This window comes from Erithacus rubecula (assembly GCF_903797595.1).
Source record: "Erithacus rubecula genome assembly, chromosome: Z".
NCBI lineage: Eukaryota > Metazoa > Chordata > Aves > Passeriformes > Muscicapidae > Erithacus > Erithacus rubecula.
In genome coordinates, this window is record NC_136661.1 from 15742964 (window position 1) to 15758009 (window position 15046).

Below are 15046 nucleotides of genomic sequence, written 5' to 3' on the forward strand. Positions count from 1 at the left end.
CTGTGAACACAGAAATTTTACTTGGCTTAGGCCTTAATTGTATTTAACAATTAACAATTGTACTTAAACAATTTAAAATGCTTTTTGCCTGGTTCTCCAGTTCCTTTAAAACAACAAGCACTAATCCTGGACCCTGAAAAGCTCTAAGACCTTACATACCAATTCTGTAAAATGCCATATGGTTAGTGGAGTTCTTCCCTGGATCCAGCATGCTTGTTTTTACAGTGGCTGGCACAGTAAATCTTCAAGTAAAGAAATTATTTTTTAATTAGACAGGAGTACAAGCTGATATAATTGTAAACAGCAAAAGTTGTGATTTGCCAAGCTTTACTTCCCCTGATAGAGAGATAGGAGGATGTCTTTATAATGATGCTCAATACATATAATGATGCTCTGAAAAACATAATACCTATCCAAAACACTACAATTACAAGCTGCACCTCCCTTTATTTTAGTTGTTTAGCTTAAGGATTGATGTTGGAATAAATGATAATGACTGACCCCATCGAATTCTTGTTTTAATGCAACTAATTGTTAGCCTGGCAGTACTGGAGTCTTAAAAGTGGTTGAAGTTTAATACATGTATATTTAACCTAAACTCCCCTCAACTCAGTTACTTAACTTATGCTTCCTTTGAGGTAGGAAACATTCATTTCTAATACTAAAAAGATAAGAAGATGTCCTTACAGTGCTTAGGCATCAAACAGTCAATCATAGAATCATAGAATATACTGAGATGGAAAAGACCCATCAGGAACCATCAAAGTCCAGATCTTGCCCTGCACACAATATCCCAGGAGTCTCACCATGTGCCAAGAATATTGTCTGAATACTTCTTGAACTCTGTCAGGCTTGGTGCTGTGACCACTGCCCTGGGGAGCTGTTCAGTGCCCAAAAGCCCTCTGAGGGAAGAATCTTTTCCTGACATCCAACCTCAGTCTCCCTGGACACAACTCCAGGTCATTCCCTTGCGTCCTGTCACTGGTCATCAGAGTCTAGAGGTCAGTGCCCACCCCTTTGCTTCCTTTCCTGGGGATGCTGAAGAGCACAGCAAAGTCTCCCCTCAGTCTCCTTCTGGCTCCACAGACAAGAGACTCGGCTATCCTCCTATGGCTTCCCCTCCAGATCCTTCAACATTCTCATGGCCCTCCTCTGGGTATGTTCCCTAGCAGTTTATTGTCTTACATTGTAGCACCCAGAATTGCCCCCAGCACTGGAGGTGAGGCTGCCCCAGCTCAGAGCACAGCAGGACAATCCCCTCCCTTGCCTGGCTGCTGATGCTGTCCCTGATGCCCCCAGGACACTCTTGGCCCTCCTGGCTGCCAGGGCACTGCTGGCTCATGTTCAACTTGCCATGGACCAGAGCCCAGGGCCCTTTCCATGGCACAGCTCTCCAGCCTCTCATTGCCAGTCTCTCTGTACATCCAGAGCTGCCCCAGCCCAGCTGCAGAATCTGGCACCAGCCCTCATTGATCTTCCTATGATTGGTGATTGTCTAGTTCTCTAATTTCTTAAGGTCTCTCTGCCCTCGAGGTACTCAACAGCTCCTCCAAATTTAGTCTAATCAGCAAATCTACTCAGTATTCCTTTCCACCCTTTGTCCAAGTCATGTATGAAACTGTGGAAGAGCACAGGGCTGAGGATGGAGCCCTGTGGAACCTTCCTAGTTACAGGTCCCCTGTCTGATACCTCCCCATTCACTGCAACCCTTTGTGCCCAATCCATGAGCCAGTTCTCACCCATCCCAAAATATGTTTGTCTAGATTCTGTGAGAGAGAGCAATGAAAGCTTTACTGAAATACAAAAATATCACATCAGTTGGCTTCCCTTGATCAAACGTGTGGATTACCTTCTCATAAAAGGAAGACTCAATAAGCAGGACTTTATTCTCATGAAGCCATGCTGGCTGTGAACAGTGACTAAATTGCCCTCCAGCTGTTTTTCAACACTTCTCAGAATAATCCTTTTCCATTATTTTACTGGGCAGTGAAGTGAGACGTACAGGCCTGTGTTTTCCGGGGTCCTCCTTCTTGCCCTTCTTGAAAATCAGATTTGTCAAATTCCAGTCAGCTGGAACCTCTCCAGATTGGCAAGACTGCTCAAAATTCATTGAGAGAAGTTTTGGAACAACATCACTCAGCTCTTTTAGGATTCTCTGATGAACTCTATTAGACCCCATAGATTTGTAGGGATTCGGCTTGAGCAGCAGGTCTCACACAGTTTCAGGGTCAGCTGGTAGCTGATCACTCTCACAGTCATGGTCCTCCAGCTCAAGGCACTGAGATTTCCTCGGTCCTTTATTGATGTATTACTCCTTGTTAGGGAAGAATCAAGAAAATCACTAGTGCTCCTGATCCTTCAGACTCCCAATTGTCCCAAGAACCCGAAGGCTCTTTTGACGGCCCTCAGACATCTCTTTGTTTTTTTGTCTCTGCTAATTTGAACAACCGGTAGCAGATAGTAATCAAATAGCCTTACTACCTGGAAAGTTTTCCAGTAATGTCCCTTTTCTTGAACCCCTGGGAGCCAGCAGACTTCCCTATGCATTGAGTCCGACTGGGCCCTCTGTTCTCCTTAGAAGGGAGTCTCCTATTAAAACTACTTGTTTTCTCTTAAAAGAAAGGATTGTGATGTGGAGTACAGAGAGTGTTGTTTTACAAGGCCCCTCTATTCCAGGAGGATCTTTACCCATCTTATCTGTTGTCTGGGCTTTTAGTTCCAGGGCTTCATACCTGTTGTAGCAGGTGCTAGTCCTAGTCTTTTTCAGGAGGAGGAACCTTCCCTGTGGTACATGCGGTGACCTGCTTCCAGCCTTCATCTTCAACAGACCCTTGGATAATTACCTTGCAGGACTCTGAGCCCATCACCTTCTCTATTACCATGGAGCTTTGAGACTCCCGAGAGTCTTGAGTGTAGCATCTCTGAAAATAACTGGTCAATCTCTTACTTATTCACTCAAATACTATGTAACTTGTTCACTTCTTCCTCTGCTCCTTCACTGGGCGACCCATCTCTTCAACCACAGCCCACTGCAGAAGAACTGTTTGTTGACCCAGCCTGAGGCATCAGACACTTCTGGCAGTCTGTGACCTGGACAGATGCATCTGCCATCAGCAGGTGTGGCTGGCCGGCAGCTTCTGACATGGCTGGGTCAGTGACTCCAGCAGCTGCAGGGAATGAGCTCTGGTGCAGCAGCTCCACAACTGAAGCTCATGCTAATATTAGCTTACATTTATAAGACTGGGGCTGAAAGGATCTTTCCATGGCTCTTTTCCACCCGACACTGAGTCTGTTTTTCTGCTTCTATTGGCTCTCTGCATATGGTCAAAGCAGCCCTTCCTGTCATCCTGCAGTGCCATGCTCATGTTCACTGCAGTCTCTGTTGCTCATGGTCTTCAGAGCCAATTGAATCTGCTGCACTGTTCCCAGCAAAGTGGGTGACTGGCTGCCGAGGGCTTCTGGATCCAGACAGGGCTTGGGGCTGCTGCCCAAGTCTTGCTGAGCACGAGAACCCCATGAACAGCAGGATCTAACCCTCACCCCCAAATCTACCCAAACTGTCACTGCTGCCGCCTCACCAACTGACTTGTTTTGTCAAGTTACAAGGCAGAAACATTGCAAGCACAAACCTTGGCTATCAGTTTGATAAAATACTTTCTCTCCTACTTCTTGGATTTCTCTTCCCTCTCTGTAGGGGGAAAGTAATTTTAAGCTCCTAGTAAGTCTTGTCCCTCCGGGGAGGAGGCCAGAGTACCCCAGCAGAAACGTGCTGTCCTGCTCCCCTCACCGTGCCGAGCCGTGGGCGCGCTCCTGCCCTGCAGCGTGGCTGCTGATCCCCACCCGCTCCCTTGCCGTGGCTGGCACACAGCTGTGCCAACAGGCCGGCCATGCACAGCTCTGCAGGGCACCAGAACACCACCTCTCCCTCTTGCTGAAGTTCCTGACACCGTTCCCTGTGTTGGCAGGTGAGCTCCAGAGCTGGCATGGGGAGGAGTCTGCAGTGGGGAGAAGAACAGCCCGGCAAGGCAGTGAGATGTTGAGCAAGCACAGCATCACCTTTATGTGCAAAACAGAATTGTCTCAAAGAACAGCTTTGTGAGACTTGGGGAGTCAAGCAGCAGCTCTGACAGCACCTATGGGCTTCCCACTCTCTGGCTCACTCTGGCCCTTCTATGAGCTGCTTTCCATGAGCTGTTTCTGCTCACTGCAATACAAGAGGATATAACAGCAGAGAAAGCCTGGAGTAGTAGTGGTGTTACTGTCAAGTCAGATCAGCTTGCTCTCCTCCTTCCTGAGTGCCATGGGAGCCCCTACACCAGGAACACTGCAAGTGCCGTTGACATCCAGCTTCCTCCATGGTTCAAGAGGTCCCAATAACCTCCCAGAGAGTTGGGAAGAGCCAGCTCAAGAGAGGAGGGATCCTGAGAGGCATGGAGGATGACCTCAGCAGACTGGTGATCGCTGCTCTGATCCCTTACAGGCAGTGAAGACACAAAGAATGTCACTAGAAGTCTCCCTGAGCATCACCATGACATTGCACAATCCGTGCTGAGCCTGATGCCACTATCTCAGAGCTCTGCTGATTAACTCCTGCCAGTTGCCTCTGGCAGTGAAGGACTTCCAAAGGAATGTGGCAGGCAAGGTTCAGGCTTGGAAGCAGAACATGTACTGCAGACACCACAAAGCTTTGCATTCTGAACAGGAGAGAATGCCTCAGCAGCTAAGCAGAGCACCCCGGCTGCCCCAACCACTAACCAGTTCATAACAGCACAGTGTTGCCCAGCTCCTCCTCTCTCACGAGTTTATGCCAACCACAAATTCATCGGGTGGCTTGTTTGGACTTCTGCAGTAAATACTGGCTTAATCTTTCTGAAAGCAGTTTGCAGACAGCAGCAAAAATTAACATGGGAATAGCTGGTCCTGTTTATACCAGCAACTGTTTAATTAAGTCCTCTTGCAGAATACAAGTAATGAAAATTGCCGCATGCCAGTAGACTTTCAGTGGATCACTGGAATAAGGACCGGACAAGGTTTCAAGGCATACACGTGTTTTTTCCTAATGCAGGACAGGCACAGCTAAAGCCAGTGGCTCCAGATGGCCTCAAGATGACTGCACCATGCAGGCACAGCTGAGGGGCCCATCAGCACGGCTCCACAGCTGTCAAACAGCTGCAGCTGCCACTTGGCCATGACACTCGACCAGCCGAGCTGCTTGCAGAACAAGTCGGCAAGTCCCCAGGCATGTCATGGAGAGGTTGGACCCAAACTCAAACAGGAGACCCCAGCCACTCCCTTTGAAGTACGAATGCACCTACACCATTGCCCAGCGAGCTGGGCAGAGCTAAGACCCTTGACCAGCCATGGGAAATTTGAAGCCCCTATAAAAGGAGGCACACATCAATAAAAATTGGCTGTTTCTGCATGAATTTGGTATCTGTCTTTGCATTCCAACCTCCAACATCACTACAGCTTCAAAATGGGAGCACATAAATCATACAAGATTTGGATAACTGCCTGCACTGCTGTGTTTTTTAATACAAGCTAATACCAAAGGGGTCAACTTCAAGAAACCAGTAAAAGATGAATCAGCATTATATTCCTTATGAGAATTAGCATTATATATTATTACACAGTTCAAGAGGAAAGTCATTCTTACTAGCTGTGTCCATTTTAAGCACAGGAAATTAAATGGGAAAATACTACAACAGTCCCAGTTAAAGATAACTGTGCAATCCAGTAGATTAAACAGCATGTACAGAACTCAGGTTTTAATTTTACAATCTACTTTATGGGCAGCTGAACACTAATATGCAGAAGTATCAACAACAGCAGACAGCTGAAAAGCTAATGATTTAATGGTTAAATCTTCACCTGTGCATGAAATGCAGACTTTTTTCCAGAGGAAAAAAAAATTCAGAGAAATTTAAGCCTACAGTTTTGCTTTCTGGATGGTAAAACTACAGCTCTCCCTTACAGAAAAATGATAATGAAGCTTGAAGTACAGGTACCACATATATTTTATTGACACAGATTTCTTCAGTTTTGAATCTATTAATTCAGCTGACAACAGTGTAGTAATTTGAAAAAAGTTCTTCTCCTTGCTTGATGTCCCTGAGAGTGACAAGAACTACACACCTCAAGTGGCTGCAAAAGAAGAAGCAAAACATGAAAGCGAACAGTTAATACCTCCCTTTCAATTGTTTTCAATTCTTCATTTCAAGAAGCTAAACCACTGGCCTCATCTATATTAGTTTTGAATATATGCGTAATGCAGGGCAGAGAACATGGAAAAACAACACTGGAATACAGACAGCAAATATAAGCAAAACCAATATACTTACCACACCTATGTGGGTATGCAAAAAAAAAAGTTCCCATTCAATTGTTCCACACCATCATTCAGAGATGAAAATAATTAGTTGAAACTGCAAGACACACACTTACTCAGACAGGAGCAGAAGCTAAGCAGAGTTCATGCAGCAGGAGCCACTCCTGTGGACAGCCTGTCCACAGGTGTCAGCTGGCTAAAGCACCTCTCCTAGGGCCCACCACCACGCAGGAAGACAGTCCCTAACTGCAAACAGAGATCTGCTGCCATCTGCAGTGATGGCCAATCATCGCAGAATCACTCGGCTGGAAGAGACCTTCAAGACCATTGTGTCCAACCCATGCCCTAACACCTCAACTAAACCACGGCACTGAGTGCCATATCCAGTCTATTTTTTAAACGCTTCCAGGGATGGTGGCTACACCACCTCCCCAGGCAGACCATTCCTGTACTTTATCACTCTTTCCGTAAAATCTTTTTCCTAATATCCAACCTAAATTTCCCTTGGGGCAGCCTGAGACCGTGTCCTCTGGTTCTGTCAGCTGCTGCCTGGTGAAAGGGACCAACCCCCACCTGCCTACAAGCACCTTTCAGAGAGTAGAGAGTGATGAGGTCACCTCCATGTCTCCTTTTCTCCAGGCTGAACAACCCCAGCTCCCTCAGTCAGCTGAAATCAGGGGCTGGCAGGCAGCTTCTGAGAAAGAAATACAGAAACCCAGCCCTCCAAACTTCCTTTTAGTAAACGACCATGCCCTAAAGCTGAAATCTATGTTGTAGGAAGGAGAGTACGTGCTTTAGACACTGATGAACCAGGAAGTGGAAAACTGCATCAACCTAAGTCTCTATATTAAAAATTTAGCATGAGGCCATTTTGAAATGTATGAAACAACATAGTAAATAAGTACTGAGAACTTTTCATATGACACAAAAATATCTAGAAATCAGATTATCTATGTTGTCAGTATTGTATACATCAGTATTGAAACAAGGACCTAGAAGCAGATGGGAGCTTTTGTCTGGTGGCTGTATACTGGGAGAAATGATGACCAGAAGATGTTATTTTCTTGGATATATCCCAAGCAAGAGTGAAATTCTCCCTTCCTGAAGCAGTCCCATAGTTTATGTGCTTTCACTCTTCAAGTACAGCATCTAGGCTTCCTGAGAATTCAGTCCTACTGCTTATTTTATTAGCATTTATTTAATTATCTGCAGATTCCAAGTGCATCTTCAAACTTAACAAACTCTAGGTTTGATCAGAAAAGCCATTTTTCCAATATGCATCACAGCTTTCTCCAATGAAATTGCAGAGTACTTATATCAGAATTACATTAAAAGCTCAGATGATCTGCTCTAAAATTCTTACACATCCTTGAAATGAAGAGGATTATCTGAGAAAGATTTCCAAGTGTTCTAATTTCTGAAAAAAGGTGGACTTTCAAGTCGTAACCAGGGTGCTGTAATTTTACTAACTGTACTGCAGCTCTAAGTCCCTGCCTTTACACTGTACATTTTTTCACAATTTTAGGTTTCTTCTTGAAAATTCATCTGCTCATTTGTCACATAAGAAGACATGGAGAACAGAGTGCAAGAAGCCTAAATCTGAATTATCTTGGAAAGGCTTTGGTCAAGGCTGAAACAGATTTGAGATATGTGCTGAAAAGCCTAGTACTGTAATACAAAGTACAACTAGTGCTTTATGGGATTCAGAAGAATTGCACTATAGTGCAACAACTGCTTGTAAAACTGTGTCCTCCAGAGCTATGCTGATTTCATTTGTGAAAATATGGAAAAAAGAATGAAGAATCTTGTAATTAAAATTAGTCTATTCAGAGAGGTAAATCACCCATACAGTTGCACACTTCTGTGTAACTCATCTTCATATGGTTTGTTATTTTTCAGCCAAGTCTGTCTTTTCTTTACACATGCAGTATGCTTTGTATCATACAAATCTACAAGCTCTTTCACTTGCTGCCAACCTCTCTATGTCATGACTGTAGACGATGTTTGGAAGATATTGTTTCAGTTCTACTGGAAAATGTCTTGGCACGTCAAACTCTTGGTAACACACATTTGCTGCTTTTTCTAGGAATTAAAAAAAAAAAAAAAAAAAGGTGTAAGATAAGGCTTACAGATGTGTAAAAGCATCAAATATACTCCTACAGAACCAGATGCTTTATCAAGCCTGAAAACCATTCCTGTGTCAGGAGGTAGAGCATTCCTCTGAAGGCTATTTTGAATTATACAAGAGGCACACAATCAACTGCAGGAATTTTGCCCAGTTATCAACATGTCCGTGAAGAAGCACAACTTACTTAGTGTCAGGGGTAGCTTACAGCATAGCTAAATGGTCCAAATACACAATGTTTGCTTTTACAATTAAAAAAAAAATTAAAAATATTTTTGTCTGGTGACAAAACATGTCAGAAATACAAGCAGGGAGAAAATCACCACTTACACAGACATGATGTGGAACAGTTTTGTGGGACAGCCCTGTATCTCTGTGCCAATCCCCGGCCACCTTTCTGAATGCTACTTGGAGGCAGGGAATCTTTAGTGTAATGCAGGCTATGAAAGCACTTAGCTGAGTATGGGATCAATTCAACTTTCTGTACAGTACAACTGTTCCCGTGAGTTACTTACGACCAACACAAAATAAGCAGCTCCAACAAGGAGCTTCTTCAGGTCCAACAAGAGAGATTACAACAACAATTTCCTAGACTTTGTGCATAAATGTAGGGAAGTCTAGAAAAGGTTTTAGGTTCAAAGTGAGCAGTGACAATCTTACAGTCTATGTCACTGTGTGCAGTTTTCTCATAAAACGTCCTGGAACATTTCTGGGGAACATGATCTGCAAATCTCTACTGCCTCAGTCTGGTGGTACTTTGACAGGTATCCTTTCCCACCATCTCACTTTTGGAGTGCATGTCTTTCATTCTATATACCAGGAGAGAAACTGGGGTGTCACTGAGAAAAGAAAAAGTATATCTGAAGTGTTGCTGCATGGAAAGATTCTAACACTCAGCTGTGACAAAAAGCATCAGAAACGTTTTACTCCCTAAGTGCTTGTTTTAAACAGCACTACTGCCCCCCCAAGATCATTATATCCACAAAGCCAAACTCATACTTGTAAAATTTATCTGGCAACTTACCATGTGAGCAGTTGTTGACGTATTGTCCCACTGCCAGTGGGTTTTGCGGGGTGGCTGTGAGCCAACTCTCATCACTCATTTGAAAAGGGCCAAGTTGATCTCTTCTGCTGCAAGACCTGAAATGCCCGACAGCGTGAGCGTGGATCATGGCTCATTTGCCTAACAAGTTATCTTACTTCCTCTGTTGGAATGGCCACAGTCACTGCATAAAGCTGCAGCTGCCCAACCCATCTGGGGTGGAGGGCACGTGCCTAGACCAACATCTCCCACTATTCTGTGGTGTCTGTCGGATTCTGGTGGAAGAACATGCAAAAAAGTACTACATACTCTTCCACAAATCAATATCTAATGTTACCATTATGGAAGTGTCAACACCTTTCATTCATCTCTAAAAATACAAAGACAATATTAATATTGCAATATTAAACTCATTCCAGAAATTAAAAACTGGTATTCATAGATATTAATATTCAAAGTAGCATTATTTTCTAACATTCTCCTAATTGTTTTCATGTCATATTTAAACATATACTGCAACAGATTATATTTTATGGTAAATCAACCAGCTAGCTCTTGCAGAGGAAGTTTAGACTGAGCATTATGGAGATTCTTCACTGAGAGGGTGGCCAGACACAGTGGTCCCCTGCAGAGTGGTCACAGCACCAAGTCTGTCACGGCAAAGGAGCGCGTGTATGATGCTCTTGACATACGGTTCAGCTTTAGGCAGCACCGCAAGGAGCGGGGAGCTGGACTTAATGAACTGACGTAAGCAGGTTTGAGTAACAGCTCAGAAACATTTGAATACTTTTACACTACATCCTGCTCTAGAGAACTATTTTCTGCACAGTAAAGTCTCTACATCAAAATGCATCTCACTGGTGTTACAGATGAAGACACAAGTACATGCTGGATTACATCCAGAATCTCTTACCCTTGTGCTGCTTTCATTATGAGCAATTCTCAGGTGGACAACAATCATGTACAACTCAGGGTAAGAAATAGGAACTGAGGTGAGGAGTACCCCTGTTTTAAATCAGATGAGCAACAATCCTCTATTTCTTTTGCTTACCTGTACACTGATCTTGACAGTCCTTTATCATTCCCATCAATAAGGACACCATCAATGCACCTAAAAATAAAGGGATTGCCAAGCGACTGGAAAAAGATGGGCTCATGCTTTCTGTATACTGTTCCTGTTGCAAGACAGATATTATTTCAGAAGAAAATAAGTTAACTGTCAGAATGGGCTTACACAGAAACTCAAAGGAAAGACAGCAGGTAGGAGAGAGGCCTCCTCTCACTTAGTGACACTGACATCTACCTATAAACCTACAAGTTATCAGACACAACTTTTTGGGATGTAAAAAATCTCCTCTCACCTAAATGAGCTGATATATTCCAAAGAGAGAAGCCTTACAGGAAATCACAGAAGGCCTGAACTGAATATCTTTGGAGAAGCAGATAAAGCCTCACAGCCAACTAGCATGCTTCAGAGATTAAGGCATCAGGGGATATTTGTTCAGGAAAACACAGCTTAAAATACTAAGCCGTTTTTTTACTATTGTGTCAGGACTCTGAAAAACACACAGAGATTCAGCAAAGAATCTGAAACACTTCCCTCCACTACCCCATGGATTTTGTTTGGTCCAGGAGATGGAAAATGACAAACCAAGAAAAAATATCTCAGCAGACTGTTTCCCAAATCTGAAGAGAGGATTTAATCTGCCACGACTTCCAAGCACAGAAAAGCCCCAGCAGACTGGCTTGCCATTTTTCATGAAGTTGCTGTGCTGCATCCCTCACACCCAGACCATGTCCAGCACCTCTCTGCAGAAATCCTGCACTGCAATCTCACAATGAACCAGATAAAGGCTGCAGTCAGGCAGCAGTCCCTGTACACAGGGTCCCATCCCCAACCTGGCAGGCTCCTTCATTACCCTGAAAAGGCATTTCAACAGCCCATCCTCTTGTTTTGCCAGAAGAACTGTTACAGGAGACTCTGAACGAGCCTACACTCCCATCTGGCACGTGCCTGAAATTTGAAGTGAGCTGCAGAAGTGGCAGGCTGTCTCGCTGGCACTCGACAATTAGCTCAGAGTACTCAAGGGCCAGGACCAGGCACCCCAAAGGTCACACTCCACTGCCCAGCAAACGCCTGGGCTGCTCCTGATCCCGCACTGCTGGCACAGGCAGGCACCACAGGGCATGATTTTGCTGGCACATGAGACAGACACAAACCCAAAGCAACTCAGCAGAGTTGTTAGCTTGGCCATACTGATAGAATTACAAACCTCTTTAAAAAATGTATGCAAATACAATTCCAAGAAATAAGAAAGGGAGAACTATTGATTTTTCCACACATACTTCATGGAATGAAGTTCTGCTGAATGAAGGTTTTTATTTTCATTCTCCATCTTGTACTTCTGTACTTAGAGGAAGCTCATGCAGTTGTCTACTGACCTGTGTGGAGATCTCAAAACCTCATTTTTCATATCCTGAACCAAAACAGAACCCCTAAGGAATCAAACTGCACTGTTTGCAATGCACTGTTCATCTACTATAAATTTCTCTCATGCATTGATATTTCAAAGCTTTGCAGCTGCTGGAAAATCAAGCTTTAAAATTATTCTTCCCAATATTATTTTTTGTATTTCCAAAATAACTCTAGATAGTTTAGAAATATTCTCATGCAGCCTAACCGGTGATTTTGTTAAGGAATGACAGAAAGAAAACTCATAAAATAAAAATTAGTGTAGATCTCTGGCATTCCATGGTCAGATGGTTAGAAGTCCCATCTAACTTAATAAAAAATAAGAATATTCCATTACCAGGATACATAGACACAACTGTCCCTTTCGGTACAAAACCTTTGGTAACAAAGACTCCAGTTCCAGCAGAGGCGAGGGAACTCCGGTCTCTGCTAACAGTGAACCCAAGCGTGTTAAACAAAACCTCCTCAGGACTAGACACGTGCTGCTGCTCCACAGTCAGTAATTCCAGATATTGACACTTGACTTCTGGAAGTATGGCCAGAATATCTGCTTGTTTAGTGAAGCTGTTTATGAACAGAGCCTTAAATGTTTTCAGTAGTGTTTCAAATACGTCTTCATCAGCAATTACTTTGTCTTGAGAGCTTTCAGGAACATATCGAAGGGTCCTGTAAAGAAAGTAATTTAAATTAGAATTAAATTTTGCAGCACCAGTAACTCTAATATACTATTGTTTTACAAAACCCCAGGGTTTTTTTCATGCTTGTTCAAGCTAAACCACAGTCTGTAACTCTAAAAGAGACTGTTTAGCTGTTTAGTTAAAACCTGTTCTACCATAAATCATCTCTTAAGTATTTACCACAAGTAGGTTAAACCCTCAACCCTCGGTGAAAAAGGCACCAAAAATAAACATAATTATCATACTGCTCATTAAAAAAAAAAAAACAAATAGTTAATTACACCTTAAATGAAGTAAGACAGGTATTATAAGGGCAAAGAAGGTTCCACTTTAGTTAATAATTTTAATTTTGTTACTTACAACCATGTCATAATTTAAACTGAAACACTACTTTTACAATGGGGCACACACACATTGCCAAAAGAAATTATTTATCTAGCTATCTATCAATCTCCACCGTTAAGCACCATTTTAAGCTATCTGACTAAGAATTTCATGCCAGCCAAGAAGAGACCAATGCTGCACTTCTGTGTGACAAACCCAAGTGAACTCCTGCGGCGCCCAGCCCATCCCGACGAGGGGCAGCGGAGTCTGGGCTGGCGCCCGGGACCTTTCCCCGCGCCTCACCTGCGCTGGCGGCGGAGGTTGAGGGCGAGCCAGGGCACGAAGCGGTACTTGTAGGAGCGCCAGCGCCGCCGCAGCTCCCGCAGCATGGCGGCCGCTCCCTCACGGCCCGGCACCGCCCCCCTGCCGAGCCGCGCCCGCGCTGACTGAGACAACCAATCCGCGCTCCGGACACACTCCGGCGCGTTTGTGTCCTGAGCTGCCATTGGCTGCGACCGGTCGGCGGGGCGCCGAGGGTCGGGGCCGGCCGTGAGGGGAGCCCCTGGCCGAGAGTGGGGCCCGGGTCCCGCTCTGTGGCGCGGGTGAGGACGCGCAACACCCAGAACGGGGAGAGGGCAGGCACCGGAAATGGAAGAGCATAGCTCCTTGGTGTTCACGTACAGGCGTAAATACACGCATTTCTCTTTTGGAACAATGTTACATTGCACCTTCTGTGTTGTACTGAGCAATCCAAAAAGACAAGATCAGATTAAAAGGTGGTTTAAAAGTATCTAGAAGCGGCCATGAAAGACCGCTTCTAACACCGTCACATCACTTCGCCAAAATTATCCAGTGCCTTCTTCTAGCGATGGTAAGGGCTGTAAATGCCTCAGATGGTCACAGCAGATGGTCACAGCATTAGGATGGAAAAGACCTCTCAGATGGAGTCCAACCTATGACCAAACACCACTGTGAGTACCATTGTTCACTCTTCCCTTAAACATCTCCAGGGACAGTGACTGCACCGCCTCCCTGGACAGCCCATTGCAGTATTAAATCACCCTCCCCGTGAAGAAATTCCTCCTGGTATCCAGCCTGAACCTGCCGCGCAGCAGCTTAGGGCCGGGTCCTCACGTCCTGTGGCCCGGGAGAGGAGGCCGGGCCGCACCGGCTCCAGCCTCCTTTCAGGAGGATCGCATCTGAACCTTTTTTCTCCCGGCTGAGCCCATCCCCATCTCCACCCCAGCTCCCTCAGCTGCTCGTCGTAAGACTTGTGCTCCGGAGTTGTGATCCATGTCATAAAGAGTGGCTGAGTTACAGACACCTGTTACACTTCTGTCCACGCTTTCAGCTAGTATGTGGCTGTGGTAACAAGGAGATATGAGTTGTACTTTGTAGCATCATAACTTACTGTAGATTTAAAGGTGCTTCAACGGCCCCCAAATCATCCTCTACAAACCACTACTGGTGTAAAGATAAGAGTACTGTTACCATCTTTGGCCACTGTTGTCCTTTGGCTGCTTGGATACCTATCTTTGGATGCTGCTCCTTATCTGCAGTTTTAGTTTAACAGTGGCTATGAACTGGGAAAATAAGAACATATATGTATGCATGTATTTTACTTTCTTTGGAAAGTAGTTAAAAAAAAAATGGAGCGTTTGAGAATTGGTTTTGGAGTAAACAGAGAAATATGACCTCAAAACCCTCCTTTGGATTACACTCCTTCCTCAACCTGAAATTTTGACAAAAGTTTGGAAATTGGAGACAGGCCCACCAAAGCAATTTAACTACCAGAATTAACTTCTCATCTCAGAGCTTCACAAATATTTTAAGTTGTGCCTTAATTTATTCCTAATAACTTCTACTGTTAGCCTGCCTCATCTTTTCCAAGAACAGGAGCTGAGTGATAGTCTACTGCAAACTGAAGAAATTGAAAGAAAAAGCAGGAAAAGGCACAGTGACTGCCGCAAAGTGCTTCTCTGCCATCTCCTGGCCTTCCTCGGTCATTGCAGGGAAGAAAGGTCTTAATATTAGTAACTCTTGTTTCAGCAGCCGTGTGCTATAGCCAGAAAACAAC

General features: G+C 44.4%; 1 protein-coding gene across 1 annotated transcript; it reads right to left on the minus strand.

The window, feature by feature from the left end:
- Positions 1 to 5999: 5999 nt before the first annotated feature.
- SETD9 (SET domain containing 9) lies at positions 6000 to 13387 on the minus strand. Its single transcript, XM_079330514.1, has 6 exons — positions 13273 to 13387; positions 12306 to 12634; positions 10547 to 10670; positions 9478 to 9593; positions 8305 to 8410; positions 6000 to 6144 (listed from the first exon to the last, which is right to left on the minus strand). The coding sequence occupies exons 1-6, from the start codon at positions 13356 to 13358 to the stop codon at positions 6057 to 6059; spliced, it is 849 nt and encodes a 282-aa protein (XP_079186640.1). The 5' UTR covers positions 13359 to 13387; the 3' UTR covers positions 6000 to 6056.
- Positions 13388 to 15046: the final 1659 nt, after the last annotated feature.